Source organism: Fusarium graminearum, chromosome 4 (genome assembly GCF_000240135.3).
Source record: "Fusarium graminearum PH-1 chromosome 4, whole genome shotgun sequence".
Classification (NCBI taxonomy): Eukaryota; Fungi; Ascomycota; class Sordariomycetes; order Hypocreales; family Nectriaceae; genus Fusarium; species Fusarium graminearum.
The window spans coordinates 5,575,047-5,602,539 of record NC_026477.1 but is presented as its reverse complement, the minus strand read 5'-3'; the positions used below and the strand labels follow the sequence as shown (position 1 = coordinate 5,602,539).

Genomic DNA, 27,493 nt, shown 5'->3' with positions numbered 1-27,493 from the left:
GTGAGTGGTGGATTATAAATCCAAATCGTGCCGGCAACTGACATTAGATAGACGGGAGCCCGCAGACGAATAACCCCACGGGATGTCGAGTTATTGTAACGCTGTGTCCAAGTCGGTCAGTTTTCGTCGTGGTTATCATTCAATCCCATCAAACACTGTATATCAAAGGGCGAGCTGATGCCAAAGAATCAGCAATTCACTCTTAATCGGAGAGAACAGCAGCAAAAAGCGTTTGCCCGAATTGATCAGATGAGAGACTCATTGTCGATTACGGACCAGTTTTGACCAAAGTTTGTTGTTTCGTGGATGCATGGTCGAGAGCACGACTATGTTATCTACATTGGACACACACTTTCTGATCTATGGCCACCCCCAAACTGCGCATGAAAACAACAAACAGTACAGGATGATGTCTGACTCTAATGCAGACATCTCGGGTGTAAGTGGATGCATGTGCAGTAGTCTGTCTGCGCAGATATCAGATAGGCCCAAAACGAGATGATTGCTAGATAAATCACAGATGATATCTCTTCAACCTTGATCCCAGGTCTTCCCAGTGTAACCAATGTATGCTCTTTGCTGGCTGGAAATAAGGCCAAGATGTGTGCATGGTATTGTCTGTTTGATCACTGGAGTCATGGGAATGTCACTGCTGATCGGTCTGAAGTTTGATGAGAAGAGACAGCATCAGCTGTAGAAACAGACGAACAAACAGCGAAGAGCCAAGCGGCTCTCCCATCATCTACGGCTATAAATTGTAGAGTCCCCTTCTCATGAAGTTATCATCACAACTCTACACAATGATTAGTAGCCTACTTTGACAAAGCTCCTGTTCTATCATCCCCATTCACACCTCATATCAAAATCTCAGTAACTGCCACAGAGCAATCGAACCATGTCTGACAAGAACAACAACAACAACACATCGTCCAAGAGTTCGGATGCCCCTGAGCAGCCGTCTCAAGCTGGCCCATCTGGATCACATTCGCAGAATACACAGCCACAGGGCAATGTGCAGCCAACAACAAATGGGACGAACAACACTCAAACAGCAGGAGGCAGGTTTGAGAATCTACCCATCAGGCCCGATGGACCCCCATGGAACCCACTCGATCCGAGCCGGGCTCTCAATCCATCTGACACACCGACGGACCCAGCGGACCCAAGTTACCTCGACACCTCAGACGATAGAGGTCCAAACAATGGAGGAAGCTCAAGCGATTGAATGCCGAGAAGCGTTGGTCACGGACATCGGGACGTGGAATCTAAACACCAGGCGAGAAATCGCGATGAAGCCAAGCTGAGTTCAATATGGTCTAGATTTGTATGTAGTGACGCTTAGCATCTCATGGCACGACATTCTTTGACATGTCGAGGGTTTAGGAAAAGATGGGATTGTTGAGGAGGATATTGGAACGCTGATGATATCGGATTATGGGTTGTTGTTGATCATCGATCGACTTGGACCAAGATCAGGCCAAGATAGGAGATGATTTATTAGTCCGAGACATGTTTTATCAAATTCATCCCGTTTCCGCAAAAGCCTAATTCTAAGTGCCCATTGTTTGAATCAGTATTTCGGTATGAGGAATGGCCAAGTGTGGCGGTCAGGATGAATTCGTGAGGGTACGTCGTTTTCATCGCCAGGCTTTGGTATGAGACGAGATGAGGTCCTAAAATGTTGCTGTCGAGGGAAATCTTGGCAATTTTTGGTGTAGTGGACCAAGACCCCCACCAAGATTAGCCTAGCTGTCACGGTTATAGTGGTGACAATAAAAGGGTCATTTTTGAACCGTCCAAGCTCAAGCTATGAGTACTAATGCAGTTGCTGTGCAAAGTTCATGGTGAGATCCATCATCTTTGTGCTTGTCATTCATTGTCATGCCCGTTAATAGGACACGCATTAATCGCCAAGCATCTAATGCAATTTTCTCGTATTATTTTAACTTCAGGTTGTACGTATTCGTAGAGTCTGACTGTGCCACATCAGCAGCATACGATACCATACTCGTAGATGAGAATGAGTTAATTCTTGGCAGGGGTCTTGAATGATCAAGATGATTGACCTGCCGTTTTCTGATAATAGTAAACTCGACGAACTGTCGTATCTTTTCTTTGTTGAGGAGGGGAGGAAAAAAGAGGCACTCTCGGAAATTGCAATGACGGAGAAACCCAAAATGGACCAATTGAGAATGATGCTACAGGTGGGGAGGGACTATTTCAGGCACGCAGCTCCGCTTACTGGTCTAGCCTCGGGCTCTGGGTCAGTAAAAAGTCCATGGATGGAATGGAACTATGGATTCTCCAGCGCTTTGTACCGCTGTAAAGTAAATAATTAACACCGGATATGATTTCATATAATGGCACCAAAAGAGGGACGCGATTCTATATATATTTGAGAATTTACTCTGTACATCATACTAGACTACTGACTGCGAGCCAGCCATCTCTTACCGTTGCATACAAAAAGTCTCCAATTTACTTGTATTTTATGTAGGTAATACAGTGACAGGACAGGACACGCTGAAACTGAGACGCTCTCAGACGTTTTGCCGTGCAAGGGACAGGACAGGATGGAAACAAAACAAATATGCAAGACAGCTGTTGTCAACAACACCAGAATAAAAGACACAAAAGGGGGGGAAACGATATTATCATGCACGATGATATTTTAGGAGTGGCCTCTCTGTCTGTCGCAAGTACAAAAACAAACAAAAAGTCTTGTCCAGGCCAGCTGCGCCAAGGCCAGGCCATTGGATTTGAATTTTTGGCCGCGTGATACCATCCATCCATGACCACCCACCCATGCAAATACCATGAACCTGAATCTAGATAATAACGGTACATAGGCCCCAAGTACCGACGCCATATCGAGATGACCTCCGGCCTTCCCGTAGATACTTGGGATCCAAGTCTCTTGGCGCTCTTTTCTTAGTCTCTTTCGATTGCTTCACTCGTAAAGCACGGCACTCATGGCCCGGCCTAGGCATGCATTATCACTGGCTGATAAACAACCGCCTAGAGTTTTAACGGACGGACGCGTATGTTGTATTTCCAAGGTTTCCCAGCTTTTTCTTGTACAGTATCTTTTTTGGCTTGCTTCCCTTTACAGCAAAGCAAGCAAGAAATCAAGTCTTCATCTCTCTTGCATTCCCTATCGTTGCTCTGTCATTTCCTTTTCAATTCCAACTCCTGCTTTTCTTTTCTTTTCCTCCCTCTCTATCGCTTAAGGACTGGATCGTACCCAGTAAAATAATAATAATAATAATAAAAAGTCGGGCTCCAAAAGACGAGACAACTACCTCCACCGTTCAAACGACCCTGAACCCCACTGCTGAGGTACTCGGGTTCTCTGATTCTACCGCTGACAGTGAGTGATTCGCCCCAATTTTTCCCCGGCTGCAGGCTGTTGTGCACTGAAGTACCTACATATGTACCTCTGCTGCGCCTTCCCACCCACTTCTTTCTTCCCGCCCATCCCCCGTCCCATCCCATCCCAGCCATTCGTATCTATCCCATCATCAATCAACAAAGGATTTAATTCTTTCCTTTGAACCTCACTCGACTACCTCCCGTGATCGTCTGATCTCATTGCTCTTCCCCTCCATCTCTTGTACTAAACCATCTCCAGCACCTGCATAAACAAATAAGTGGTTGGGTCGTCGTACTCTTGTTTATTTCCACCTCGCATAGTGGCTTGGGTGACGACACGACTCTTCAATAGTGCACGCAAGCCAGCCTTGGCTTTTTTGGAACCTGACAACAGCGGACAAGACAAGACAAAAAACAAGACAGACCAAGCCCGAAAGTCTTGCCTCCCTCCAACCCAACTCTAATCCTCACTGTACTGTACCACAGACATACAAAGGACTGGGCCGTCCGCTCCGGTGGAACCGACACAACCTTAACCGTCCCGTCGTCTTTCGTTTTTTTGTACTGTTTAACGTCCTTCAACTTCACCCATACGGCCTCGTCGCTCGTTTTTTGTCGCTCCAACAACTTCAACCGATTCGATTTGGGTTTTTGCTAACCTTTAATTCACCGTTACAATGGGTGCGTCATCATTCCTATCCCGTCTCGACGCACACATCGAATCCCCTCATACTAACATACGACTTTCGCAGCCGACCAAGGAGCAGCCGCACCCCCAGTAACTACCATCGTTCCCTTCAACAACCAACAAATCCTTCCAGCATGTGCCGCCGCCTGTGGTCCCCTCTACGATGCCAACGGCGCCTGTGTTCCACCCCAAGTAGCCGCTGATGCCGGCCCCAAGGCCTATACATCATGCTTCTGTCTCGACCAACGAGTCGCCGCTTTCAAGACCGCGACCCAAGGTGTTTGTGATGATGCATGTGGTGCAGAGGGTCTTTCCTCGATCGCTGGGTGGTTTCGCAGCATGTGTGGTACCGCGACCAAGACGAATGCAGGATCGACACAACAAACTGGACAGGGTTCAACAGCTTCGACGGCCGGGGACTCTTCATCGACCTCTGGTTCAAGGGTTTCTAACGAGGGTGGTGGTGACTGGTACGTCCATACCTTACTTTACCAAGGCCTCATGACCTATTCTAACACGAATATAGGATCTCAAACCATTGGCAGTGGGTCATCATGATTGTCGTTCTCGTTGTCGGCATCACCGCCATCTGGGTCGGTGCCTGCATCTGGCGTCGCCGCTACCTTAAGAAGAAGGACCGCCAATCCCATCTCATTCAAAAGCATTCTGGTTCCGCCTCGCGACCATCTTGGGGTCCCGGTATGGAGGCCTCTGAGGGTGGCATACCCTACGACGACGAATCGAACCGAAATTCGCACGGCCTCATGCTTGCCGGTGCCGCCGCCGCCGGTACTGTCGAAGAGGAACCAAAGGAGAAGAAGCGATGGATCGTCCGCGACCGAACATGATGATGGCCATCGCCACCATTTGACTTTAACGCCTTTCTCCGACCTCGTAACGATTCTCCTTGCCATGTCCCAAGTTCCAATGAAAAAGAAAATTCGACCTAGTACTGTCCGCCTTACGACATAGACCGCGCATTCATCACCTATACGGCCTTGCTCTATTTGATATCATCGACTGCCCTTGATTCTTTTTTTATACCTGGGCGGATTATACCCAGCAATCGATGAGGCTGCAAACGCATTTGGTGCAGACGATCAGGATTTGATCACGGTTGAGAAATACCGTCTGCAACGTTTTCTGTGGTCCGCGGCCGATGCTTTGGTTCGTCTAATTGCTGTTTCCCTCAGTGGCGTTTTTGCTTTACGGTACAATCAGGCGTTTGGAGGAAAGAATACGGGTGGCGCATCCTCACGATTTGTTGTTTCTGTTTGACCTTTTTTCGGTGACTGTTGCCATGGAACTTCTTTGACATGCATCTGTGGAATACAACGCTGACAATTGCAACAATGAGGGGGAATTGAAGTATTATTTTGTTTTTATTTAGGCCAGATCGGAAATTCTATCTGGTTATTTATTTGACATATTTTCCATTACTTTACGAGTTCCCTGGGCACACAAGAAGAGGGAGGGTTTCAATTCAGTCTATCCTTGATACAGCATATATAAAATCCACCCACATGCGAAGCGAAATGCTCAACTCGCAACAACTTCGTTTTCTTGTTCGGTAAATAGCGACTTGCACGATCTTTGATTAACGTATCTAAAAATGTTGCAAGGATGTTTATGTCACATTCGTATTTTCTGTAGGGTTCGGATGACGTCGCCAGCAACATTCCACGTTTCAACAACTTGTTTGATAGTAGGCAATGAGGCTCAACAAAGTTTCATGTATTCGACGCTTAAAGATGTTTGTTATTAACCTAATCAGGAGAATGCTTATAATAGTTTGGTATTGTATGTGTGATTCAAGCCCACGCCCAGGTCCTCAAGACTCATCATCATCATCATGTCCTTCTCTTCAAGCCATTCTATGCCCCATTCTGTTCTTCCACAGCATCCATGTACAAATCAATCAGACAACCAGCCGACCAGGCTTGTGTGGGGCTCTGTGTAATTGTTAGCATTCGTGGACAATTTGTTCGAAACACAAGGAAACTTACAGAGTCGGCGCAGTATTCGCCGTTCTTTTGTGTCAACTCCTGAAGACCAGCCCAGGGGCTCTCCTGGATCATCTTCTTGCACCCACCCAGTCTTCTGGTGACCTGCTGGAAAGCCTCAGTACGATCTTCGGCTGTTGTTCTCCTCTTCAGGTCGAACTTGAGGAGGGCTCGAAGGAAGAATCCAGTGGGCCAGATCCACTCAGGTCCCTGGTGGTAGTTACGGCCCTTGCTTGTTGCGAAGTCATCACTATCTTCACTGTTGACGTAGTAAGGACGGTAGTTGAGATCCGCAGGGTCCAAAGTTGCCATTCCTTGAGGTCCCCGCAGAGCCTCATCTGCAACACACAGAGCATGCATTGCGTGATCAGGGTCAAAGAGGGCCGGTGCGGTGGTCATGGCGATAGCAAAGTTGGGACGCAGCTGGTAATCCTCGTACTCCTTGCCAGACTTGTACAGATCTTTGTAGATTCCACGACGGTTGACGATAGGAGTGTTGACATCGTACTTGGAATCATCTTCAGCCGAGATGGGAACATAGTAGCATCGCTCGAAGTTGGCCTTGAGAAGACTGGCCCAGTCAGCGAGCGAGATAGAGCTACCATCAGATTTCTCTACACCCGCGTACGCATATTTGCCTTTTCCGTGGAGTCCAGCAAGCCAGTCCAGAGTGCTGTACAGCATACCGGTGATCTCAATGGCAGCGCCATCGCGAGGAGTACCGGGGACACCCTTGGAGCCTGCCCGCTCGCTTTCGCCCATCTTGTCCATCCAGGTACCGCAGTTGTCTTGGTTGCCACCGAAGATGATACCATTGTTCCAGTCAACATGAATATCCTGGTTGAAGCCTTCATCCTTCATCTGGGAATCAATCTGGGGACCAGCATTGGCCTCCCGGTACTTCATTCCGGTAGCATGTCTTTGGAGCGCTTCTTGGATCACCTCCTCAATAGTGCTCTCCTTGGAGTATGCTCTCTCATCATCGGTAGGGAACCAAGTATCGTCATAAGGTAGGAAACGACGTTTGACCTTGACCTTGAGGATGTCCAGGCCCTCGGGAGCAAATCGTGTGTAGTCTTGGATACACTGGAGGAAGAACCAAATTGAATCTCGAGAGTTGTACCTGGGCGCGTCGCCACTGCTGAGCAGGTTGGGGATCATACCGTGCTTCAACACGCTGGCAAACGCGAGGATATGTTCCTTGGCGTCGTCAAAACGACCAGTGCCAAGAAGAAGTCCACGGAGAGCGATAAACACATCTCGACCCCAACATCTAGCCCATTCTACAGCAAAGTGGGGAAGACCAGCAGCCAGAGAGGGAACCAACTTGTTGGGCCACAAAGATGCTGACTTAACATAGCCGACCTGCTGTACACTGACCATGGCTAGGCTTTGCAGGAACCACTGGCCGTCTCGCACGCTGGCGTTCATAAGCTGCAGTGACCGCTCCCAGCTTGCCATGTACGCAGTGCGCAAGACAAGACCAAAGTATCGAGGAAGCAGGAAACTGGGAATCTTCCGGATCGCCTCGAATCGCTCTTGTAGCCATTTCAAGGGCTCAGCAACTGCCTGGTTTCCGGGAGTAGCGCTGATTCTCTGTAGTCTTGCTAGAATGAAATCTAGAGCCCATTCACCATCGCGAAGATTTTGACACAATGGATGAGCCAGGTTGTTTTCCTTGATGATGTTTTTGAGAATGCTCCACCATCCCTGGAGACCAGCATAGACAAGCTTTCCATGTCCAGGAATATCGTAAACACCGTCTCGGCCATCGCTCTCGTCTCGTTCCTCAGCTTCGCATCTGTACATGAGGAAATTGAGATCAGACAAGCTGAGTTCACTCCACGCCGCCTTGGCTCCCGAGGTGACATAGTTGTCTAAGCCCGAGGAATGCTCGGCAGCGGGGATCCAGGTCTCAAATAGGGCGATACTTCCCGGGGGGAACCTGTCACGCACAGTGATGGTGGTGTCGTCGCCGTTGACTTCCATTCGAATGCCGGGGACATCCTTGACCCGACTAGGCAAGCCACGCAGGTACTTCTTGTCGCTGAGCGCTTGCCTCGTCGCCTCTTCGCTAGCGTCAACTTCGAGCATCCAGCTGCCCAGGTGTCGAGCCTTGGTACCAGTAAGATGAACAGGACTAAAGTCGCCATTTCCGTTACCATAGCCTGGGAAGGCAGTATGTGCGATGAGGAAGTAACCCTTGCGGGATTCAGGGTGTACTCGGTGAACAGTAATGTACTGATCCTCGTGGTGGATATGAGTTTCGTCGTATCCGTCCTTGCCCATCAAAGTGTGAATCTGGTTGAGAAGCTTCTTGATGCCGCCAATGCCGTCCTCACCGCCTCCTATCTTGATCGGCTTTGATCCGGAAGAGGCAGATGTATAAAGCCTAGTCTCGTTGACCAAATCCACGAGCTTGGGGTAAATTTCGTCGTAACCCATGACACTTCCAGTAGCACTGGAGCACATGCAGACAAGAGCAGCGTTGGGTAAAGTGTCACGAGCATCACGCTTTTGTGCTGGTGTCTCATTATCATGAGTGCAGTCCATGAAAAGAGCATGTACAGGACTGGGCTTGATCGCTCGAATAATTTCTCTGGATCGCGGCCCATTTCCATTTGTGTCACCATTCTTGAGTCTTGTCGGGCTGCTAGATGGAGTGCGCACATCCGACTTGGAGACTTCATCAACCTCAAAACTTCCAATAGGTCGACCGCCATGCCTGTGTACAAGCCTGCTGAGTTCAGCTGTGCTCCATGCCTGCATGGCTTCACGAATGAGTGAGCTGAGACCAAGACGCTTCACAAATACGTAGTCCATCTCTTCAGAACCCGTGAACAGCTCGGCGACTACATATAGATCAGGCCGCACGCGGCGTGCCTCGTCGAGGATGTGCTCAGCAACGTGAATCGGGGTAGAGTGGCAGTTGTCAATACGAAGACCGGCAAAGTACTTGGCGAGTGTGCGAGCATATTTGGTCATGTGCTCCCACAGCCAAGGGTTGTCTTTGGGCCCTGAACCGTATCGCAACTTGACACAGTCACCCCAGACGATGACTTCTCGGCGAAGGTAGACCCTTGAGTCAGGGCCTGCATTATCAACAAGTGCATTGCCTCCCCAAACCCATCCGTTGTTGACCAAGGCCATCTCTTCAGGCTTGAGCTTGGATGTTGTGTCGTTTTTAGGCAGACGAGTAAAGTAAGGCTCAATCAAGGGGTTCTCCTTGTTAATCTCACCAAGCTTAGGGCCATGTTCATCGAGTCGAACATACTTAATCCTGTTGAAGATCTGCTGGAGTATATCATCCACTTCAGCGTCGTACTCCTTGTAGAAGTCAACATTGAGGATATTCAAAATCTCGACGATCTTGGCCCTAGCAGCACTCTCGTCAGAAGAGCCTGCCAAGAAGCTTGCGGCGACGTCAGGCTTCACGCGCTTGCGGAAGCGCTCGCCCATTCGGTCAGTGCCGGCCAAACCGACCTCCCTGAAGAAATCGACCTGCTCCTTAACCGACCCAGATTTGGCTTTCTCCAACTTCTTCTCGAAATCCGCGGTGTCATCAGAGCTGTATTTACTACCTTTTGAAAACGCCTTGATTGCCTCATCGGCATCTCGGTCAACATCGAGTGCGTAGTATTCCCATAGCCTAATCTTGGCGAGGACTTCGGTCTTGATGGCGTCCATGATGAGCATCAGGTCATCAGTGGACTTCACGTCGGTGGGAAGTCCGAGCTTCGCTAAATTGTCACTCAACTCCAAGAGACTTGTGTCGAGTTGGTAAGCGGACTCGAGCCATGGGGCAGTGAGCAGATTGTAACCAGCCTCAGGGTGTTCCTCAAGCCATTTGGTGTTGTTGGCTGTGTGATTTAGAACAATGTCCGTCAAGCTCAGCAGGGAATGGTTGCGTTCGAGACTTTCTACCATCTTCTGTACATCATCCTCACCAGCGGGGAAACAGGCTGGGTCCCAGCCAAGCTGGTCATACAAGCTGTATGGAGAGTTGGATATACCGCGGATTTGAAGAGGAGTAAAATGGATCATGTTGTATCCACGATCGCTGATGCCATGGAGGTGGCGCTCCCAATCATTGGGGTATTTGCCCATGAACTTGCTAATGACAGAGAAGATGGACAAGGCAGGCAGCGGCAAGGGCCGGCCATCAAGCTTGAGTCTCGGCGCAACATCAATGTAGTAAAGAGGGGTCTTTTTGAGGTTTTCCTTTTGTTCAGAGCTGTTTTTTAGCTCTTTCTTGAGCTCAGGGAGCTCGGCATAAGTGGTGTAGAAGGCATAGGCACCAGGTTGGTGGATGGGAATGGAGATTTCGAGTGTGCGGTTGAAATCGGGTGTAAGTCTGTGATGTGTCTGTGTTAGTCCTGGTTGGACTTCATCTTATAACGTCGAAACGGCCTCGATGGCTCCAAAAGTGATCGATCGATCTGGGACAAGGTTCAGAACTTACTTGAACTCGCGAAAATGATCGCGGCGAAATTCGGCGCCTTCGTCGGGAATATTGACCCAAAGGCTGCCGTGACGACAGATGGACGAGGTACCCTCGATGGCAAAGCGAACCGTTATAGGTTCCTGAGACCTGGGAGCGAGATAGATGTATTCGCCCTGCACCTGAGGTGAGCCATCATCGTTGAGCGGCAGCAAATAAACCTCGTTGGATGTCATGGTGTGTGGTGGGCTCATGATGAGAGAAGAGAAGAGCGAGAGCTTCGTGCCCCGCGAAACGACAAGACAATAGCTCAGCTCGCTCAGTCAGTCAGGTACTGACACGACAGTAACCAAGGAACCGCTTTACACTACGCAACGTGCCTGTCGCAGTGGAGCTACCGATCGATGGCTAACGGCTCGCGTCCACAGTAGGTAAGTTAAGCTGGTGGGGGCGGAGGTCAAGGAGCTCCGTAGGCGCTACTGGAGTAGTTTTTTAGTGGGCTCGTTCGGTTCGGTTCAGGGATCTGGGATCTGGGTTATCGAGCGGGATCGACGACCAGAGCGAGCGACGGGAGGGACAGAATATCCCAGAGATAAGGGAGAGGGGACAGGACTCGAATCGGTGGTAAGGTAGGTTGGTAAGGAAAACAAATATTGAACAAGGGAGAGAAAAAATGTGTCTAGGAGTAAGTAGACTAAGGCACAGGCGGGCGAGTTGTTTTTGGAAAGAGGGTGAGATTGGAGTATGGGGTTGACGAGGTGAAGGACACGAGGAAGAGACAGAGCAGGAACGAAGGAAGTAAGAGTTTCGTCTACAACAGAGAGAAAAAGACGAAAGAAGAAGAAAAAGAAGGATAAAAAACAAACCACTATCTATAAGTCATTTTCACGTAACCGAATTTGGACAGCTCAACAAGTACGTTAAGTGCCTCCTTAGTACATACGGTTAAACTGCATCACCATGAAGCAATTGGGTTAGTTTCTACTCTATTCTAGGTATTCTATCCCATCCGGCCTGTCAGATGCTTTAGATACCAGCTGTGTACGACCTTGGATGTTGTTTTTGGCGGTCAAGACGGGGAACTAGGTTGGCTGTCCGGGAGTACCGGCTTTTTGCTATTCCAAGCTGTTGTTCGTGGTAGTCGTAGTCTTGAAAAGGTTGCATGAAACTCAACGTACAACAAGTCCCTAGCTCTGGACGGGCTGGACGGGCGAAGGGGGAGGCAGCCAACAAAAACAACAACTGAACAAATCACGCATGGTCAACAGAGGACGGAGCAAGCAATTGGCTTTTTCAGCGAGGTGCCAACCATGATGTTCCTGGTCTAGCTCCTTGATATTCAGACAACGGGATACGAGTGCAGATGCTGTGCCTTAGACGGAGTTGGCCTAGCTTTAAACGTCTCCGAGCCAAACCATGATCCATCCCGACGCCTCCAAGACAGGCCAGGGGAAGCTTCGTAAGGCATGGAAGAGGGAGGTGAGGGGAATATTCCGAGTGCGGCTCTCTAGTCTTGATGAGGAATTGATTGACAGGGCAAGACTGAGTGGTTGTTGGTGGGAATACAGATGTCCTTGAGTGTTAAGTACCTAAGAAATGAAGTTTGTTGGGCATGTATATCATCCAAACTTTTGCTCTTTCTTCGTCCCTCAATTTGGTTTCAAGCTATTAATCCGTGACCTACGTCATTCAATTGCAATCCAAAATTTTCCCCATGGATGCCCCAAATCAATGCCCCGCTCCGAGTGTCGAGATGACGGGGCGCTAATTTACTTTAATGCTTGGGCCTTTTAGGGCAACGCTCGGGGCTCTTGTGCCTTGATCAGCAAAAGTTCAAGCTTTTGGGGGCAGAAAGGAACGAGATTTTTGTTAATCTATCGATCGATCCTATAACGAGCCTAGCTAACTCTACGGAGACAACTGCACGAGTGATTGACCGCTCAATTCTTGGCCAAGTCTCGAGTCATGCAGTGAGAAATGCTATATCCGTTATATACATGCTTATCCTCCTGAGAAGCATATACAGGCATGATCTGAGCCGCGCAACAACGGATGTTGATGTGCGACACAAGCATCAAACCCCTCCACCTGCTATGGATCCATTTCCATGGAGAGTTGTTGGAGAGTTGGAGACTTCGAGTCTAGACCAAGCTCGCTTGTCGATCCTTCTCCACGAAGAGGGGAATTTTTCAAGTCGACACAACCTACCCTGAACCGACGTGCCGCAATAGCCAAAAAGACACACAAAATCTTAGGTGACATTTTCGATAACATAATTGATTAGTAAATTCTTATGAATCTATTTAGTGAATTAATCCTCGATACTATGTGTTTGTGAGTGTTGGTTTCGACAAAGGTGGACGTATCTGCCGTATACGACGGTACAGAACTACGTACACACAACAACAAGGTGATCAACTATGTTTTAGAACACATACCTTCAAGAAGCATCAGAGATACAATTGGACAATTGTCATCACGTAACGGAGTCTATTGTTGATATGTGTTGGCATTGATCTCCATATCAGTACATCTGAGTAAGGACATTGATTTCAGTTGTGAGAGCCAAATAGCTCATCCAAAGATTCTAACATTAGTAGCTCAGTCCCTGAAATATATTTAAATCTAGAATTAGACGTCGCTTTTGTTGAAATTCGCAGCGGAACTTCCATTAGAATACTGTTTATTGCGTGTCAATGAAGTCCATTAACCGGCAGCTTTCCACCACATCATGTAGTACGCGCAGATCTTCACCGCCTGCCAAATTCGCTCATGAACGCATCGTGGGCGGCAGAATTTCTTAAATTTTAGTTCAAGTTCGACCATGAGGTCGCTAGCCATGCAAACTCTTTTCAAGCAACACGATTATATGCTTCGCAGAGTTTGGAAAACAGGGTCGAAGCTTGGCATCGGTGCTATTGCGCATCTCACGACTCGTCTCCCGATCCTGTATTCAAATCGCAACCACCCAACCTTTTGCGACAAAACCATTGCGCTTCGCCAATTTTCGACTACCACGATAAAAATGGCGAACGACAACGTCAAGACGGATACTGTGACCGTTGAGGGGAAGGAGTACAGGACTATCACGGAGGGAAAGGCGACTATCCTGGTGCCGCAAGGTGCTAAGATTGGCGAGGATCGCGGGGAGGTTCAGCAGGTCTTCTACAATCCCATCCAGCAGTACAATCGCGATCTGTCTGTCCTCGCCATCAAGACATACGGCGAAATGTCCCTAGAGAAGAGAAAGGAGCAATATGAATCAAGACTGAAGAAGCAAGGAAAGAAGAGAAAGCGCGGCGACGATGTTCAAAAGCCCAACGAGGATGCCGCAGAACCCGCACCTGAGGATGAACCGCAAGTGACTGAAGAGGCTGCAAACCCCGATGTTGCCGATCCTGCTCAGCCAAAGAAGGAATATAAGCCCGCTTTCCGTATTTTGGACGCCCTGTCTGCGTCAGGATTGCGAGCGCTCCGATATGCCCACGAATTGCCTTTTGTCACCTCCGTCAAGGCCAATGATCTGTCGGATACAGCTGCCGATTCGATCAGGATGAATGCCAAGCACAACGGGCTTGATGATAAAATCAATGTCACTCAAGGTGATGCGCTTGCGCTTATGTACCGAGGGATTGCGGACGATCTATCGAGCAGAGATAAGGCAGGAAGTCCAGGCAAGGCGAACAAGTTTGATGTCATCGATCTTGATCCTTATGGTACCGCTGCGCCATTCTTTGACGCCGCTGTGCAATCAGTGAAGGATGATGGAGGTCTTCTCTGTATCACTTGCACAGACAGTGCGGTGTGGGCAGGACACAGTTATTGCGAAAAGACATTTGCGCTGTATGGTGGAATTCCTATCAAGGGCATGCACTCTCATGAGGCTGGTCTGCGACTCGTTCTAAACGCTGTGGCCACATCCGCAGCCCGCTACGGATTGACGATTGAACCTCTTCTCTCGCTCTCCATCGACTTCTACACAAAGTTCTTCATCAAGGTGATCAAGTCGCCCCAATCGGTTAAATTCCTCGCCTCCAAGACTATGTTGGTCTATAGCTGTGACGCAGGATGCGGTGCTTGGGAAACACAACGTATGTTGAGGAGCAAGCCTGCACCGAATAAGAAGGGCAATGGCGCCTTTTACAAGCACACAATGGCGCAGGGTCCATCGGCCGACCGACATTGCGAGCACTGCGGACTAAAAATGCACATCAACGGTCCCATGTACGGTGGACACATTCACTCTAAGGAGTTTATCGAGAGACTTCTCAAACAGATCCCCAACGCCGACCGTTCTATTTATGGCACGATGCCCAGACTTGAGGGCATGCTGCGAACAGCTCTGGAGGAGAACCTACCAGGTCCTGAGGTCAAGGAGCCTGTGGATCCTAAGGATGCTCAGCTTGCGGCTATCGACAACTACCCTTTCTTTATCATCCCAAGTCGTTTGGCTAATGTGGTGAGCTGTGTGACACCTAGCGAGGATATGGTTCGAGGAGCGTTGATACATCTGGGTTACCGTACCGCCAGAAGCCACTGCCGACCAGGAAGTATCAAGACGGATGCCCCGTGGTCCACAATCTGGTGGGTGATCACGGAATGGATCCGTCAAAAGTCGCCTATCAAGGAATCCAGCATCAAGAAAAACTCAGCAGCATGGAAGATTCTGACTGATGCTGGGATCATCGGACAGGAGAAGCCTGAGACTACAGAGGAGACAGCCAAAGACGACTCTGCGATGGAGGGTGTAGAACAGAACCCATCCGAGCCTGCCGAAGCCAGTTCCGCAAATGCACAGAGCGGGGAAGACAACACCGTTCCCAGTGAAATGGAGCTACGTAAGACACTCGTCTTTGATGAGAGCCTGGCACGTCTCGCTCGCAGACGTGGAGAACAGAAGTATGTACGATACCAGATGAACCCACGAGAAAACTGGGGTCCTTTGGCCAAGGCGGCTCGTCGATAATAATGTAAATTTGATCACGCATTTGCACTCTCTTTAGCCTCATCGGGTAAAGCGAGCGATCCTTCACGAGTTAAGATCGTTTGTGTGCCTGAGTAGATTATCTTTTGGTCAGCAAAAGCCCCACAAAGGCCGAGGGAAGTAGGTATGGGTGAGGGCTTTTGGACTTGACTTGTTCATTATCTTCAATTTCAACATTTCGAATATATGACCATTGGGTTGAACGAATGTTGCATTTTCTTTGGCGGTCATTTTGAGTTTGTTTGCCTCGCACGTATTCACGATTGGCTATTGCGCCATAAATCAATACAGATACCACGCCCTCTCTCATCTTCCGCCTGCCTCCGTCTTTGATCGTACATACTCATATACAATGTCTGCTATACCGGCAGCTTCTCATGCGATGGAAACAATAAACGTCGAAAATGTTTCATTCACTGATGAGAACCTCACATGGACTAGCACCGGGATATCCAAGAGCACGTCTCGCCACGAGCTTGTGTTAGCTCGCGAGATTAAATCAGGCACAGTGTCGTCCTCACATTACCTTATCTTCTTACTCAAAGAGGACCAGGATAATAAAGAGAACCCATATTATCTCTCAGTTCTGAAAGCGGCACAGATCCCCTCAGAACTTCGCAGCATTACACTGGCAGAGCTTCCCCCTCATCTGAAGCACGGTTATGTCAACAAGCATGGCGTCACGAACCAAGTGGATATTATTGTCTCAGTGAAATCTGGGGTAGGACAAGCCTTGAGAGTCTGGCAAGACGTACTGAACCCTCTTTGGGAATCATTCACTGATGAACCTGAAAAACCCCAATGTCATCTCATACAGACAGAGAGTGCAGAGACCGTTAGAGATTATGCACGCCACTTGTGGACTTCACAGGAGCCTTCAAAGACGAGAACGATTGTTCTTCTCAGTGGAGACGGAGGCGTCGTAGACCTCCTTAACGGCTCTGACGGAGATGAGACACTCCAGACTCCACCCACGATTGCGCTGCTTCCTCTTGGAACTGGAAATGCTCTGTTCCATTCAACCCACAAACCTCTGTACACCGAGCCAGGTCCAAGTTCACTTGTACTTGGACTTCGAACGCTGTTTCAGGGTGTAAGCGCCGATCTTCCCGTATTCCGAGCCTCATTTTCATCTGGATCTCGAATCGTCAAATTCACGGACAAAGTCCAAGGGGAGTCTTTAGCCAATGACCCAAACCAGATAAAGAAGGAGGAAACTTCCATCACACATCTCCAGGGGGCCATCGTTGCCAGCTACGGGTTTCATGCGAGCATTGTGTATGAAAGCGATACTCCTGAGTACCGTGTCCATGGTGACAAACGGTTTGGTATGGTCGCTGCCGAGCTACTGAGAGAGTCTCACCCCTATGCTGCAAAGGTATCTATCCGTCGTGTTGGTTCTACCACCTTTGAGGAAATCCCTCGTGAGAAACACGCCTACGTGCTCGCAGTTCTCGTCTCAAACCTCGAACGGGCCTTCACTATATCACCAGCCGCTCGACCTTTGCAATCGCAGCTACGCCTTGTGCACTTTGGATCCATTGGCGGTGATCGTACGATGGATGTCATGATGAAGGCATACGACGGAGGCAAACATATTGGCATGGATTGGCCTGACGGTGAACGTGTAGGCTATGACGAAGTGGATGAGGTTAAAATTTCAGTCTTGGAGAGTGACGAGAGATGGCGAAAGGTGTGTATTGATGGGACAATCGTTGAAATACCTGAAGGTGGAGACATGGCCATCAAGATGCTGGGTCATGGCCTTTTCAAGATCCTGGCAAGTCACCAAGTTTTAGAAGATCGCGTTTAATGATCTGAGATGGATAGCATGATGATTGTTTGGTCTTGAGCTAGGCCGATGATTCTCTCTATGCAGAACACTGATTACCTAGTCCTGAAGCAGCTTCTTGACCCTCTTCTCCATAAGCTGCTCAAACGCATCCACGCCATTCTCCAATGTGCTCATCTTGCCTCCCTTCAACCTATAAACGAATCGTCTCCTCGTACTTTCCTCATCGTCGTCTTCATCTGTGTCCTCATCCTCCTCCATCGCACCCTCAATCACACCCCGCATAAACCATCGATCGTGACTCACCAGAATCACAGCACCCTCCCAATCTCTCAATGCTTCCCGAAGTGCCGTGACAGTTTCGTAGTCAAGATGAGTAGTGACTTCATCGAGGACAAGACAGTGAGGATGTCGCCAGAATAGACGAGCTAGTTCGCAGCGCACAACTTGTCCTCCAGAGAGTTTGCAAAGGGGCACGTCTGACGCGATTCGGCCTGGAAGACCGAGTTGGCCCAGAAGACCACGGATGTCTCCTTCTGTGAGTTCACCTTCGACTTCTCGAGTGAGGAGAGCGAGGGCTGTAAGTGTAGGCTCAGAACGTCCGAGAGTCTGCAGAGCTTCAACGGCGTGCTGAGAGTAGTACCCCAGTTTCAGTCGGGGATGTGTTGTTAGAGTTCCTGCTGTCGGTCGAGTCTCTTCAACTAGAAGCTTTATAAGAGTCGACTTGCCAGCGCCATTGAGACCGAGGATACCGATACGATCCCCCATACCGACAGATAGGGTGATATCTTGCACAACAAGAGGGGTTTTGGATGAGTAGCGGAAGGCGACCTTTTCCAGGGATATCAGAGCGCCAGGAAAGCGCAGATCAGGTGGCCCGGGGAGATTCACCACGACTGGACGATCCTCTGGTGGAATGTCGATGTCCTCGCGGGCTGTCAAGTGGTAGCCCACGAGGTCTCTGTTGAGCTTGAAGCGACCTCCCTTGGCACTGACCTGTAAGCCCCAGCGGTTATCAAGTTTCTTCTGACGAGACTTGGCCTGTCGCAGCTTATTGGTGTCATCGTTGGCTTTGCCAGCTTTCATATTGGCCGCGATAGATTTTTCGATATGCGCCTTCTGCTTATCCTGGGCTTCTTTCATTGCGGTAAGCCATTGTTTACGCTCGCTCTGCGACTCCTCATATGTGGGTAAATCGCCGTGGAAGTAGGTAAGTTGCTTGTCTTTGAGGATGAGAAGATCGGTACAGAGAGAAGTAAAATCGCGATCGTGCGATACTAGGATGAGAGTAGGCGGGTTGTCAGCGTCTTGTAGGCCTTGAAGATAGCGCTGGAGCCATATAATTCCCAAAAGGTCGAGGAAGTTGGTGGGTTCGTCAAGGATCAGAATGTCTGTCTCTTGGACGAGAGCCGTGGCGAGAGAAGCGCGCATGTGCCAGCCTCCAGATAAACTCGAGATGGGTTTTTGAATGAGGGCTTCGGAGAACCCCAAACCTATGAGGATCCTTTTTGTCTTTGATTCGATTTCCGATACCCGAGTTGGGCCCATTTGAAGTTGGAGATCTGCAAGCATGTCGACTGCTTCTTGGGTCTCAGCTTGTAGCGTTTCAGGAGATATATCTGCATTTGACTGCTGAAGCCTGGACTGAGTTAGAGAGATAGCAATGAAAGGAAAGGGAGGTTTCATACAGTTCACTCGACTCCGCTACAACCTTCTCATATGCTGTGAGGGCTTTCCGGGCTTGCATGCCACGGGCGCCGCTACGCAGTCGAGCATCTTTATCTAGACGAAAAAGACGCTCCTGATGTCTTTGGTGTTTGAGCTGTCTCAAGGCTTTCACTGGGGCGGATGGGTCAGATGCATTTATACCCTCTGTGAGACCTAGATATGCGTGTTAGAAACTTGTCTGGTAAAGCGAATTGGTTGATAAAGCACCTTTGATGTCTTGCTCGATGGCATGTTTAGCGGTCGCTTTTTCGATGACTTGTTCCAGTACAGATAACTGGCTGCTTTCGGTTGGGTTTGAATCATGCTCGTCTTTTTCATCAGTGAGTTTAGTCTGCTGTAGAATAGCAATTCTGGTCTCCTCTGGGATACCAGGTATGAGCTTTTCGGCAATCGCTTTAAGAAGTGCTGTTGAGTGTAGTCAGCATCCTAGGCATTCATTGCAGCACGCAGACATAAACCTACTGGACTTTCCTGTCCCATTACGTCCCACCAAAGCATATCGTTGTCCTTCTTTCAGCCGAAGCTTGGCGGCAGAAAGGATTTCGACGCCATCACTTTTCCCCTTGCCCTTTCCCTTGGCGGTTGATTTGTCGCCTGAAGTTACAGTGATGTTTACACCGTCGATATCGAGCTGTGTTGCTTAGAATGGGAATTGCCATGCGTGGATTGACGTGCTCACTTCGCGATGGTTGGTGATTTGGAAACGCGTTTGCTTGGAGTTGCAGAGAATGGTTGCTACAGGTTCTGATGCTGCTGAAGTCATTGCCGGAAGAGAGATTGGGAGTCGTTCAATATGATTTTAACGATGAAAGCAGATGTTGATGAAAGAGAAATGATGAATTGAGTGACTGCTATGGCCTGAGGTTGTCCTAGAAGACGAGGCGTGATGTTATATAGGTCGTTAAATTTAACGTCAATTAATATTTTCTAAGTGGCGATCTACACTTGCACAGTATATAATTTGTAAACTTCCTTGCTTGGCAATTGATTCTTAGCATTTGACTCTACTTTCGTACTCCATCAGCCCATGTCACTGGCTCTTGATTGTTGGTATTTTTGTTAGTGCCTTTAATTGTGACACAGTTAATTGAGTGACTCACGCCGAATGACTTATTCAGTACATAGTATTACTTGCACTTTTTTATGGGGTACAATAAATCATTAATTAAAACTTTTAGGAAATTAAATAATGCTATTATATCTGGACTTATACAGATATTGCTAATTGTTAAATTGTATTAATTCTTTGGCACCTACCGACCTAAGTTAGTAGTCTAAGGAGTATCTATTGTGGTCTTATCCTTCCTTCTTTCCTCTTTTAGGCTGAAATAACCACCTTCCTATTTTATCTCTGTTGTTGATGACTGCCTGCTACCAATAATAAACAAATAAATAGAAACTCATAATTTCCCCTTCTCTTCTCTTGAGTTTTCCCTCTTTCAACTTCTCCCCTTCAACTTTTGCTCCTATCAACATGAACTCTACAAACTGTGCTGCGTCCGTTGACGCCTCCTTTGGTCCATTTGTTCCCCCTGAATGCCGCTATGGCTTCGACTTCACCCTCGTCTTTGAACAGTCCATTCTTGTGCTTTTACCTGCCTCTCTTATCCTAATTATTGCCCCCTTTCGTATCTTCCGCCTCCGAAATGCTCCAGTCAAAGTCGCTGGTTACCGTCTTCGCTCTGTCAAGTTGACGCTTATTGCCCTCTTGGCTGTGCTTCATCTCGTGCTCGTCGTGCTCTGGGCAACTCTGGCTCGTCCCTCCAACACGCGTCTAGACCGCGTCTCCATTGCTGCTGCATGTGTATCCTTTGCCTCCAGCTTGATGTCATGTGTCCTCTCCCGTGCCGAACATGCCAAATCTCCTCGTCCATCTTCGCTCCTGAGTGTTTTCTTTGCCGTGTCTTTGCTTCTGGATGTTGCGCTCCTTCGCACCCTCTGGCTTGTCCCCGTCAATGTAGCCATTCCGGCTGTGTTCACGACGGCTTTTGTCCTCAAGGCGATGCTTGTCGTCGTCGAAGGGTGGAGCAAAGCCCAGTACCTTGTCTTCGGCTCCGGGGCTCACTCTCCCGAAGTCACGGCTGGACTTTATGCCCGGGCCGTTTTCGCGTGGGTGGTGCCGTTGCTACTGACAGGGTTCCGGAAGCTACTACGGCCGATGGATTTGTTGGAGTTGGATGAGGATATGGGCTCGGCACGGTTGATCAGTAGGTTTTGGAGACACTGGAATAGGCACAACCGAAAAGGTTTGTCTACCTTTCCCTTTCCCCCCTTCCCTTATTAGATAGTCTTAAGTAGTATTATATTCCAAACAGTCTTTGTGATGTCAATGTACTAAATGCTGGCTTAGTCCCAGCCCGCAAGCATCGTCTCATCGTTTGTTGCATCACCACTCTGCAATGGCCTATTACTGCTGTCATTGTTCCTCGACTGGCGCTTCTTACATTCAATATATGCCAACCGCTGATCCTCAACCGGCTCCTTGTATTTCTTGGCGATACATCCCAGCCAATCAACATCGGTTATGGTCTCATTGCAGCATACGGTCTGGTTTACACGGGCATTGCCCTTTCTCAAGCTCTTTACTGGCATCGCAATGCGCGGTCTGTCACCTTATTGCGGGGCGTGCTCGTCTCTGCGGTATTCTCCAAAGCGACTGAGCTGAGTACTACAGCTACAGACGATTCTGCAGCTGTGACACTCATGTCTTCTGATGTAAGATCTACACCAGGGTCTAGGCGACGAACTGACAAATTGTATAGGTGGATGTTATTGTGAGAGCCGTCAGAGATATTCACGAGTTCTGGGCAAATATTATCCAACTTGCCATTGCTACTTGGCTTCTGAGCACTCACATAGGATACGCAGCGTCTGGTCCCATCATAATCTCCCTTATAGCCCTGATCGCCACCGTCCTCGTATCCCCATTGGCACGCAAGTATCAAATCGGCTGGCTCGAAAAGACACAGAAACGAGTTGGTCAGTGTTTCTTCCCAAATGCGTACTTGAAACATGGCTAACTCACAATCAGGCATCACTTCAGCCATGATCGGGCACATCAAGAGCATCAAATGTTCCGGTCTAGCTCAAAACCTGTCCGATACCATCCCCAGTTTACGATCTGATGAGATCAGGGCTTCAAGACCTTTCAGAATCGTCAGCAGTGTTACGTCTGCGATTGCCCAAGTGCCTTTAATGATGTCTCCTGTCGCTGCCTTTGCTTTGTTCCAGGGCGTTGCCTCGAGCTCTTCAGAGACTCTGGATGCTACTAGACTTTTCTCTGCGCTGTCACTAATTGTCCTTCTTGCACAGCCGCTCTTCTTCGTGTTTGAGGTCATACTTGACATGAGTGCTGCTTTGGGGTCGTTTGAGCGGATTCAGAAATTCTTAGTGCAGGAATCTCTTTCTGACCTTCGTAAGATTAACTCTTCATCAGATGTGAGAGTTTCTCGGCAAGGAGAGACGTCCTCTATCGAGTTGCAAATGCTACGAAACCCTACTGTTCCGTCTATCGGAGAGTCTGACACTGGTGGCTTTGCCATTGAGGTCTCCAATGCTGACATCTCTTGGTCAGAAGAGCGCCCACTGCTCCATGACTTGACATTTACCGTCGGCCATGACCAGCTTATCCTCCTTCTCGGCCCAGTGGCAGTGGGCAAAAGCACACTGTTGAAAGCAATTCTCGGCGAAGTCCCATTGACAGCTGGAACAATCAGACTTCAAAGCGATAGTCGCAGTGGCAGCGTTGCCTGGTGTGAACAGAGCCCTTGGCTTCTGGTATGTTTACTCAATGCTAAACTTATTGAGTATTTACTAATTAACCAGAACCAAACCGTCCGCGAGAACATTGTTGGATATGCTCGTTTCGATGCTTCCCTTTATCAAAAAGTCGTCAAGGCTTGTGATCTTGAGAAAGATTTGGGTCAACTTCCACGAGGTGATGACACTATCATTGGCAGTAAAGGTCTGGCCCTGAGTGGAGGCCAGAAACAACGAGTTGTAAGCCGCGAATTCAATAAATATACTTTCAGATACTAACTGGCTCTTCAAGGCTTTGGCCAGAGCTGTTTACTCACAGCCAAGAGTCGCTCTTCTTGACGACGTCTTCAGTGGCTTAGACCATCAGACTGCCCAAACAGTGTTCGAGGATCTCGTTGGCAAGCATGGCTTGTTCAGGCAGTGGAAGACAACCGTGGTTCTTGCTACTCAATCAGGTGAGTTGTTCTATAACGCTGATGATTTATGTCTAACTGTAAAATAGCCGACTTTCTCACCTCTGCTGATCACATTATTTGTCTAAGCAAAGAAGGTGGAATCTCTGAACAAGGCTTATTCCAGACTCTTGAGAACGCCAATGGATATGTTCAGTCTTTGCTGGACGGCAAGGCAAGACACTCCAACCCTGAAGCTTCAGGGAAGGTAATTGAAGAGGACGCTATCAAACAGACTGAGCAGCCGAAACATGAAACTCCAACACAGCAGGAAGAGTCAAAAGATGCGCGTCGACAACGCGGTGACTCGACTGTCTATAGATACTACTTTAGCAGTATTGGCGGTCTATTCATGGTCACTCTCTTGGGACTCGAGATCATCTGGGCTTTTCTTGGAAGCTTTCCAAGTATGCCGCACCCATCATTCGAAACCATTCTATGGCAATGCTAACTCGTTTCTAGCAATCTGGCTCAAGTTTTGGACCGATGATAATGAAAAAGGAAACAACAGAGCCGGTTACTACCTTGGAGTCTACGCCGCACTGCAGATCATCGGTGTCATTTGGTTTGCTATTCTAATTTGGTAACTATCTACAGTGTTCCTATTTAAGGGTATCGAGTATTAACGGCGGAGTAGGTTCGTCATTGTCTTGGTAGCGGCCAAGTCGGGCATCACTCTTCACAAGAGATTACTGTCGACTGTTATTAGGTGAGTCCATAATCTACCAAGGGTTTCGAAGATGAATTAATTGACATTTCAGGGCACCTTTATCGCTCTTTACCACGACAGATCTTGGTTCCATCACAACGAGGTAATTCTAAACCTCTACATGATGCTCTGGATGGATACTGACACTTGTGTAGATTTTCGCAGGACATAGGAATGGTCGATAACCATCTTCCCCTTGGACTTGTTGTAACTCTCGCCAGTAAGAAGACACCCAGCGGCTCATACTCCCAGGAACTTTACTAAGAAACTAGGCTTCTTCGGTGCTATCGCTAAAGCGGGCCTCCTTACTGCCTCAACCCCTTATATAGCAGCAACATTTCCCCTCTTGGGAGCCGTTTACTTCTATCTTCAGCGTGCTTATCTTCGTACCTCTCGTCAACTCCGTCTCTTGGATCTTGAAGAGAAAGCTCCTCTATACACACAATTCCTGGAGACCCTCTCAGGCCTAGCAACCATACGGGCCTTTGGTTGGGGATCCGCTGTTATCGAGGCAAATCATGCTCTCGTGGACCGCTCGCAGAAACCATTCTATCTTCTCATGATTGTACAGCGTTGGCTAGTTCTGGTTCTCGATCTGACAACAGCCGCTCTGGCTCTTCTCCTTGTCGGACTCGCTGTTCGTCTCCGCGGCGAAGTAGATGTTGGTTTGACTGGCGTGTCGCTTGTGCAGCTAATTTCGTTGAGCGAGACTGTCAACTTGTTAATCCAGTTCTGGACATCGATCGAGACATCTATCAGCGCTGTCGCTCGTATCAAGCAGTTTGCGGAGGATACTGGAGAAGAGAACTTGCTCGGCGAAACACAAGAGCCTCCTTCACAGTGGCCGGACAAGGGTGCTATTCAAATTAGTGAATTGACGGCATCATATGGAAATGGGCAGGAATATGTCCACCAGGCTCTTGATGCTGTGTCTTTTGAGATCAAGCCTGGAGAGAAAGTTGCCATTTGTGGTCGCACAGGAAGGTCGGTAGGTCAAACCCCCATTTCTGCATCAAACTGACTGTACCTAGCGGCAAATCCTCTGTATTCCTTGCTCTTCTGCGACTCCTTGACTCTTTATCCGGTAGCATTACCATAGACGGCATATCTCTATCTTCTCTACCACGAGATACTGTCCGTAGCCGTCTTATCACTCTTACGCAAGACCAATTCATTTTACCCGGCACCGTTCGACACAACGCGGACCCGCGGGGTGTCTTCTCTGACGTGGAAATCAACACAGCGCTTCTCCTTGTTGGTTTATCTGATGCTATGGAGCAACACGGTGGGCTCGATGCTCCCTTTGACGAGGACGCGTTGAGCCATGGCCAGAAGCAGCTCTTCTTTCTGGCGCGAGCAGTCTTGAGAAAGCGTGATGGAAGGGTTGTTCTCCTTGACGAAGTAACAAGCAGGTAAAGACGACCAAGTCACAACTTTGAGAGCCAAAGACAGCTGACAGAACGACAGCGTGGACCCCAAGACCGAAGAATCCATCAAAGCCATCGTAGAACACGAGTTCAAGGAGCATACAGTCGTCTCTATCACCCACCGTCTGAGCACGATTGTCGATTTCGACCGTGTTATTGTAATGGAGAAAGGCTGTATCGTCGAGGTTGGTGAACCAAAGAATCTTCTTGCTTCCGATAGCAAGTTCAAAGCTCTTTGGGCAACCAGACCTAGCTCAGAGGCCTAATTGATCTGGAAAACACTTGTTGGCTGTATACATTGAGATGCTGTTATACACAAGTTCGCTTTCTATATGTTGTCTAAACTGTCACGCTCTACAACAATAAACCTTCCTTTGCCTGCTCTCATAGTTCGAATGTGCTTCTCAACATTCCTCGCTGTTTGAACAGCCTCGGTGAATTTCTCTCTCTCGGACGGTAGCGCGTTAGGTCCAGGCGTCCACCCCGTGTAGAGACGAAGCTCAGTGATCTTGCCCCAGTGGTCGGCCCAGTTGACAAAGTCATGGCCGGTTTCAGTCATTAGTGCATGAAACCAAGAACAGCAGCCAGTAAGGTCAAGAAACTCTAGCGCATACAGATTCTTACTGAGTGTGCGCAAAACGAGCAATGCCTCACTCCAATCATGGTCAATCGCATGTGAATACAAGTTCGTCCCGCCATAAGGAATACGACGTCCCTGTGGGGAAGAGACCGTAGCCAGTCGAGACCGTGGTGTCAGGCATGGATCGGGCCAGAATGCCAAACTTAAGTGTGTGAGTGTCGTAAGTCTTGAAGTCAACGCAAGTAGATGCTTCCATGATGCAGATGAATCGTTCTGGGGGTGCAAGGCCAGCGAGAGGTGGGTGAGGTTGGGCAGCAAAGAACGAGGAGGGCTTGGAATAGCTTCGGAAACGTCCCAGGATTCTTGCAGTTCTGTTGCAGGCTCTTGGTCTCTGACAGGGAACAGCAAGTCACCGACGTCCTTTAGTCTTATTGACCGGCATGCAGAGCCCGAAAGGTCGAGGTAGTTGACTTCAAGGTTCGAAGCCGTTAGACTATCTAGCTCATCCCCGTCAGTCGTGTCTGGTGGCGGCAGCAGAATGATCTTCAGATCACTCAAGGAAAGCCCGTTTTGGCTGGTTATTCCAACATAGCGGATCAAGGCAGCCTTCAGATGGTTGGGCACAAAGTACAGATAGTACTGATTGTACACGCGGTGGATAGCCCACTCGCGTGCAAGCTTCTGCAGCACGATATCTATCAAACTTCCGCGGGAAGGCAAATAAGTGCCTGGTAAACAGGTGTCTTCCAGTCCTCTTGAACTCAAGCGCGACTGGCTCGAGGAGGCCTCACGAGCAGCATCCGCAGATTGACGGGAGACCCAGCTTCTCGGTGGAGGAGGACCAGCAGGGAGTCTCCTGCCATTACCATCGAACCTTTGACGGACTTGACGACGAGGAGCGGGGGCCGGTGTGTCTGGGATCTGGAGGATCTCTCTGATGGCCGGGGGTACGCTTGGAGCAGTCGCAGGCAGGGCTGACTGAGAGGCCGCGGAGGGGTTGATCGAGGTACGACGTAGGTTTGCTAGCAGGTCATTGACGGTTCGGGAGGGCTTTTCTGTTGCGCACCACTTGTGAGACGTTGGCTACCACGCGGTCTGGAGAGGTGAGGGGGGAGGTGAGGGGGTCCAAAAGGAAGCGAACCGAGAGGTGGTCGGAGGCCGAATGGTTAGAGGAGGGGCGTGGGAATGCGGTTGCGACTGTGACAACGATTGTGACTGCGATTGCGGTTGTGGTTGTGATGGATCAGGATTGTGTCGGACCAAATGCACTTACCAGAGGTATCAGTCGATCTTGATGAAGACGGCGAGGCCGTTGAGATTGGCTTGAAGGACTTTATGTGGTTCCTTTTCTTCGGCATGCCCGGGGACAAGCTGCGTGCAGTTTGCGACGAGGTGAGGAGGAGAGAAGGGAAGAAATGTGCGACAGTGAGATGAACAAGGTATTTGTTTATTTGTCTAGGATCGTGTGTCAGTCTCGATGAGTCAAACCGATGACTGATTCTCTCGGTACTTCTGTTTACTTAGTATTTGTTGAAGGGCAGTGGAGGATCGATAGAGT

General features: G+C 49.0%; 8 protein-coding genes across 8 annotated transcripts; 5 read left to right on the top strand and 3 right to left on the bottom strand.

Moving 5' to 3' along the window:
- Positions 1–784: 784 nt before the first annotated feature.
- FGSG_09702 (uncharacterized protein) lies at positions 785–1,538 on the top strand. The gene has a single exon (XM_011329701.1). The coding sequence runs from the start codon at positions 896–898 to the stop codon at positions 1,223–1,225; it is 330 nt and encodes a 109-aa protein (XP_011328003.1). The 5' UTR covers positions 785–895; the 3' UTR covers positions 1,226–1,538.
- Positions 1,539–3,518: 1,980 nt separating this feature from the next.
- FGSG_09703 (uncharacterized protein) lies at positions 3,519–5,608 on the top strand. Its single transcript, XM_011329700.1, has 3 exons — positions 3,519–4,053; positions 4,125–4,530; positions 4,587–5,608. Exons 1-3 carry the CDS (start codon positions 4,050–4,052, stop codon positions 4,906–4,908), a joined length of 732 nt encoding a protein of 243 aa, XP_011328002.1. The 5' UTR covers positions 3,519–4,049; the 3' UTR covers positions 4,909–5,608.
- A 326-nt stretch (positions 5,609–5,934) lies between these two features.
- FGSG_09704 (Dextrin 6-alpha-D-glucosidase) lies at positions 5,935–10,758 on the bottom strand (the record flags this gene model as incomplete). Its single annotated transcript, XM_011329699.1, has 3 exons — positions 5,935–6,012; positions 6,067–10,417; positions 10,526–10,758. The coding sequence occupies 3 exons, from the start codon at positions 10,756–10,758 to the stop codon at positions 5,935–5,937; spliced, it is 4,662 nt and encodes a 1,553-aa protein (XP_011328001.1).
- A 2,771-nt stretch (positions 10,759–13,529) lies between these two features.
- FGSG_13626 (uncharacterized protein) lies at positions 13,530–15,470 on the top strand (the record flags this gene model as incomplete). The annotated part of the gene is made up of 1 exon (XM_011329698.1): positions 13,530–15,470. The coding sequence occupies one exon, from the start codon at positions 13,530–13,532 to the stop codon at positions 15,468–15,470; it is 1,941 nt and encodes a 646-aa protein (XP_011328000.1).
- Positions 15,471–15,840: 370 nt separating this feature from the next.
- FGSG_13627 (uncharacterized protein) lies at positions 15,841–17,301 on the top strand (the record flags this gene model as incomplete). The annotated part of the gene is made up of 1 exon (XM_011329697.1): positions 15,841–17,301. The coding sequence occupies one exon, from the start codon at positions 15,841–15,843 to the stop codon at positions 17,299–17,301; it is 1,461 nt and encodes a 486-aa protein (XP_011327999.1).
- FGSG_09706 (uncharacterized protein) lies at positions 17,242–19,771 on the bottom strand (the record flags this gene model as incomplete). Its single annotated transcript, XM_011329696.1, has 5 exons — positions 17,242–18,919; positions 18,969–19,161; positions 19,216–19,413; positions 19,471–19,639; positions 19,688–19,771. The coding sequence occupies 5 exons, from the start codon at positions 19,769–19,771 to the stop codon at positions 17,380–17,382; spliced, it is 2,184 nt and encodes a 727-aa protein (XP_011327998.1). The 3' UTR covers positions 17,242–17,379.
- Positions 19,772–20,482: 711 nt separating this feature from the next.
- On the top strand, positions 20,483–25,749 carry FGSG_09707 (uncharacterized protein; the record flags this gene model as incomplete). Its single annotated transcript, XM_011329695.1, has 14 exons — positions 20,483–21,254; positions 21,359–21,723; positions 21,771–21,987; positions 22,040–22,785; positions 22,834–23,007; positions 23,060–23,222; positions 23,270–23,626; positions 23,682–23,784; positions 23,857–23,928; positions 23,981–24,031; positions 24,084–24,148; positions 24,201–24,912; positions 24,960–25,340; positions 25,396–25,749. The coding sequence occupies 14 exons, from the start codon at positions 20,483–20,485 to the stop codon at positions 25,619–25,621; spliced, it is 4,404 nt and encodes a 1,467-aa protein (XP_011327997.1). The 3' UTR covers positions 25,622–25,749.
- FGSG_09708 (uncharacterized protein) lies at positions 25,684–27,293 on the bottom strand (the record flags this gene model as incomplete). The annotated part of the gene is made up of 2 exons (XM_011329694.1): positions 25,684–26,990; positions 27,209–27,293. 2 exons carry the CDS (start codon positions 27,291–27,293, stop codon positions 25,684–25,686), a joined length of 1,392 nt encoding a protein of 463 aa, XP_011327996.1.
- Between the last annotated feature and the right edge of the window lie 200 nt (positions 27,294–27,493).

What these genes read in the sequence shown, in the direction of transcription:
- FGSG_09702 (XM_011329701.1), top strand. Translation starts at nt 896, where the DNA reads ATGTCTGACAAGAACAACAACAACAACACATCGTCCAAGAGTTCGGAT.
- FGSG_09703 (XM_011329700.1), top strand. An exon ending in AACGAGGGTGGTGGTGACTG is followed by an intron (nt 4,531 to 4,586) that starts GTACGTCCATAC and finishes ACACGAATATAG; the next exon opens with GATCTCAAACCATTGGCAGT.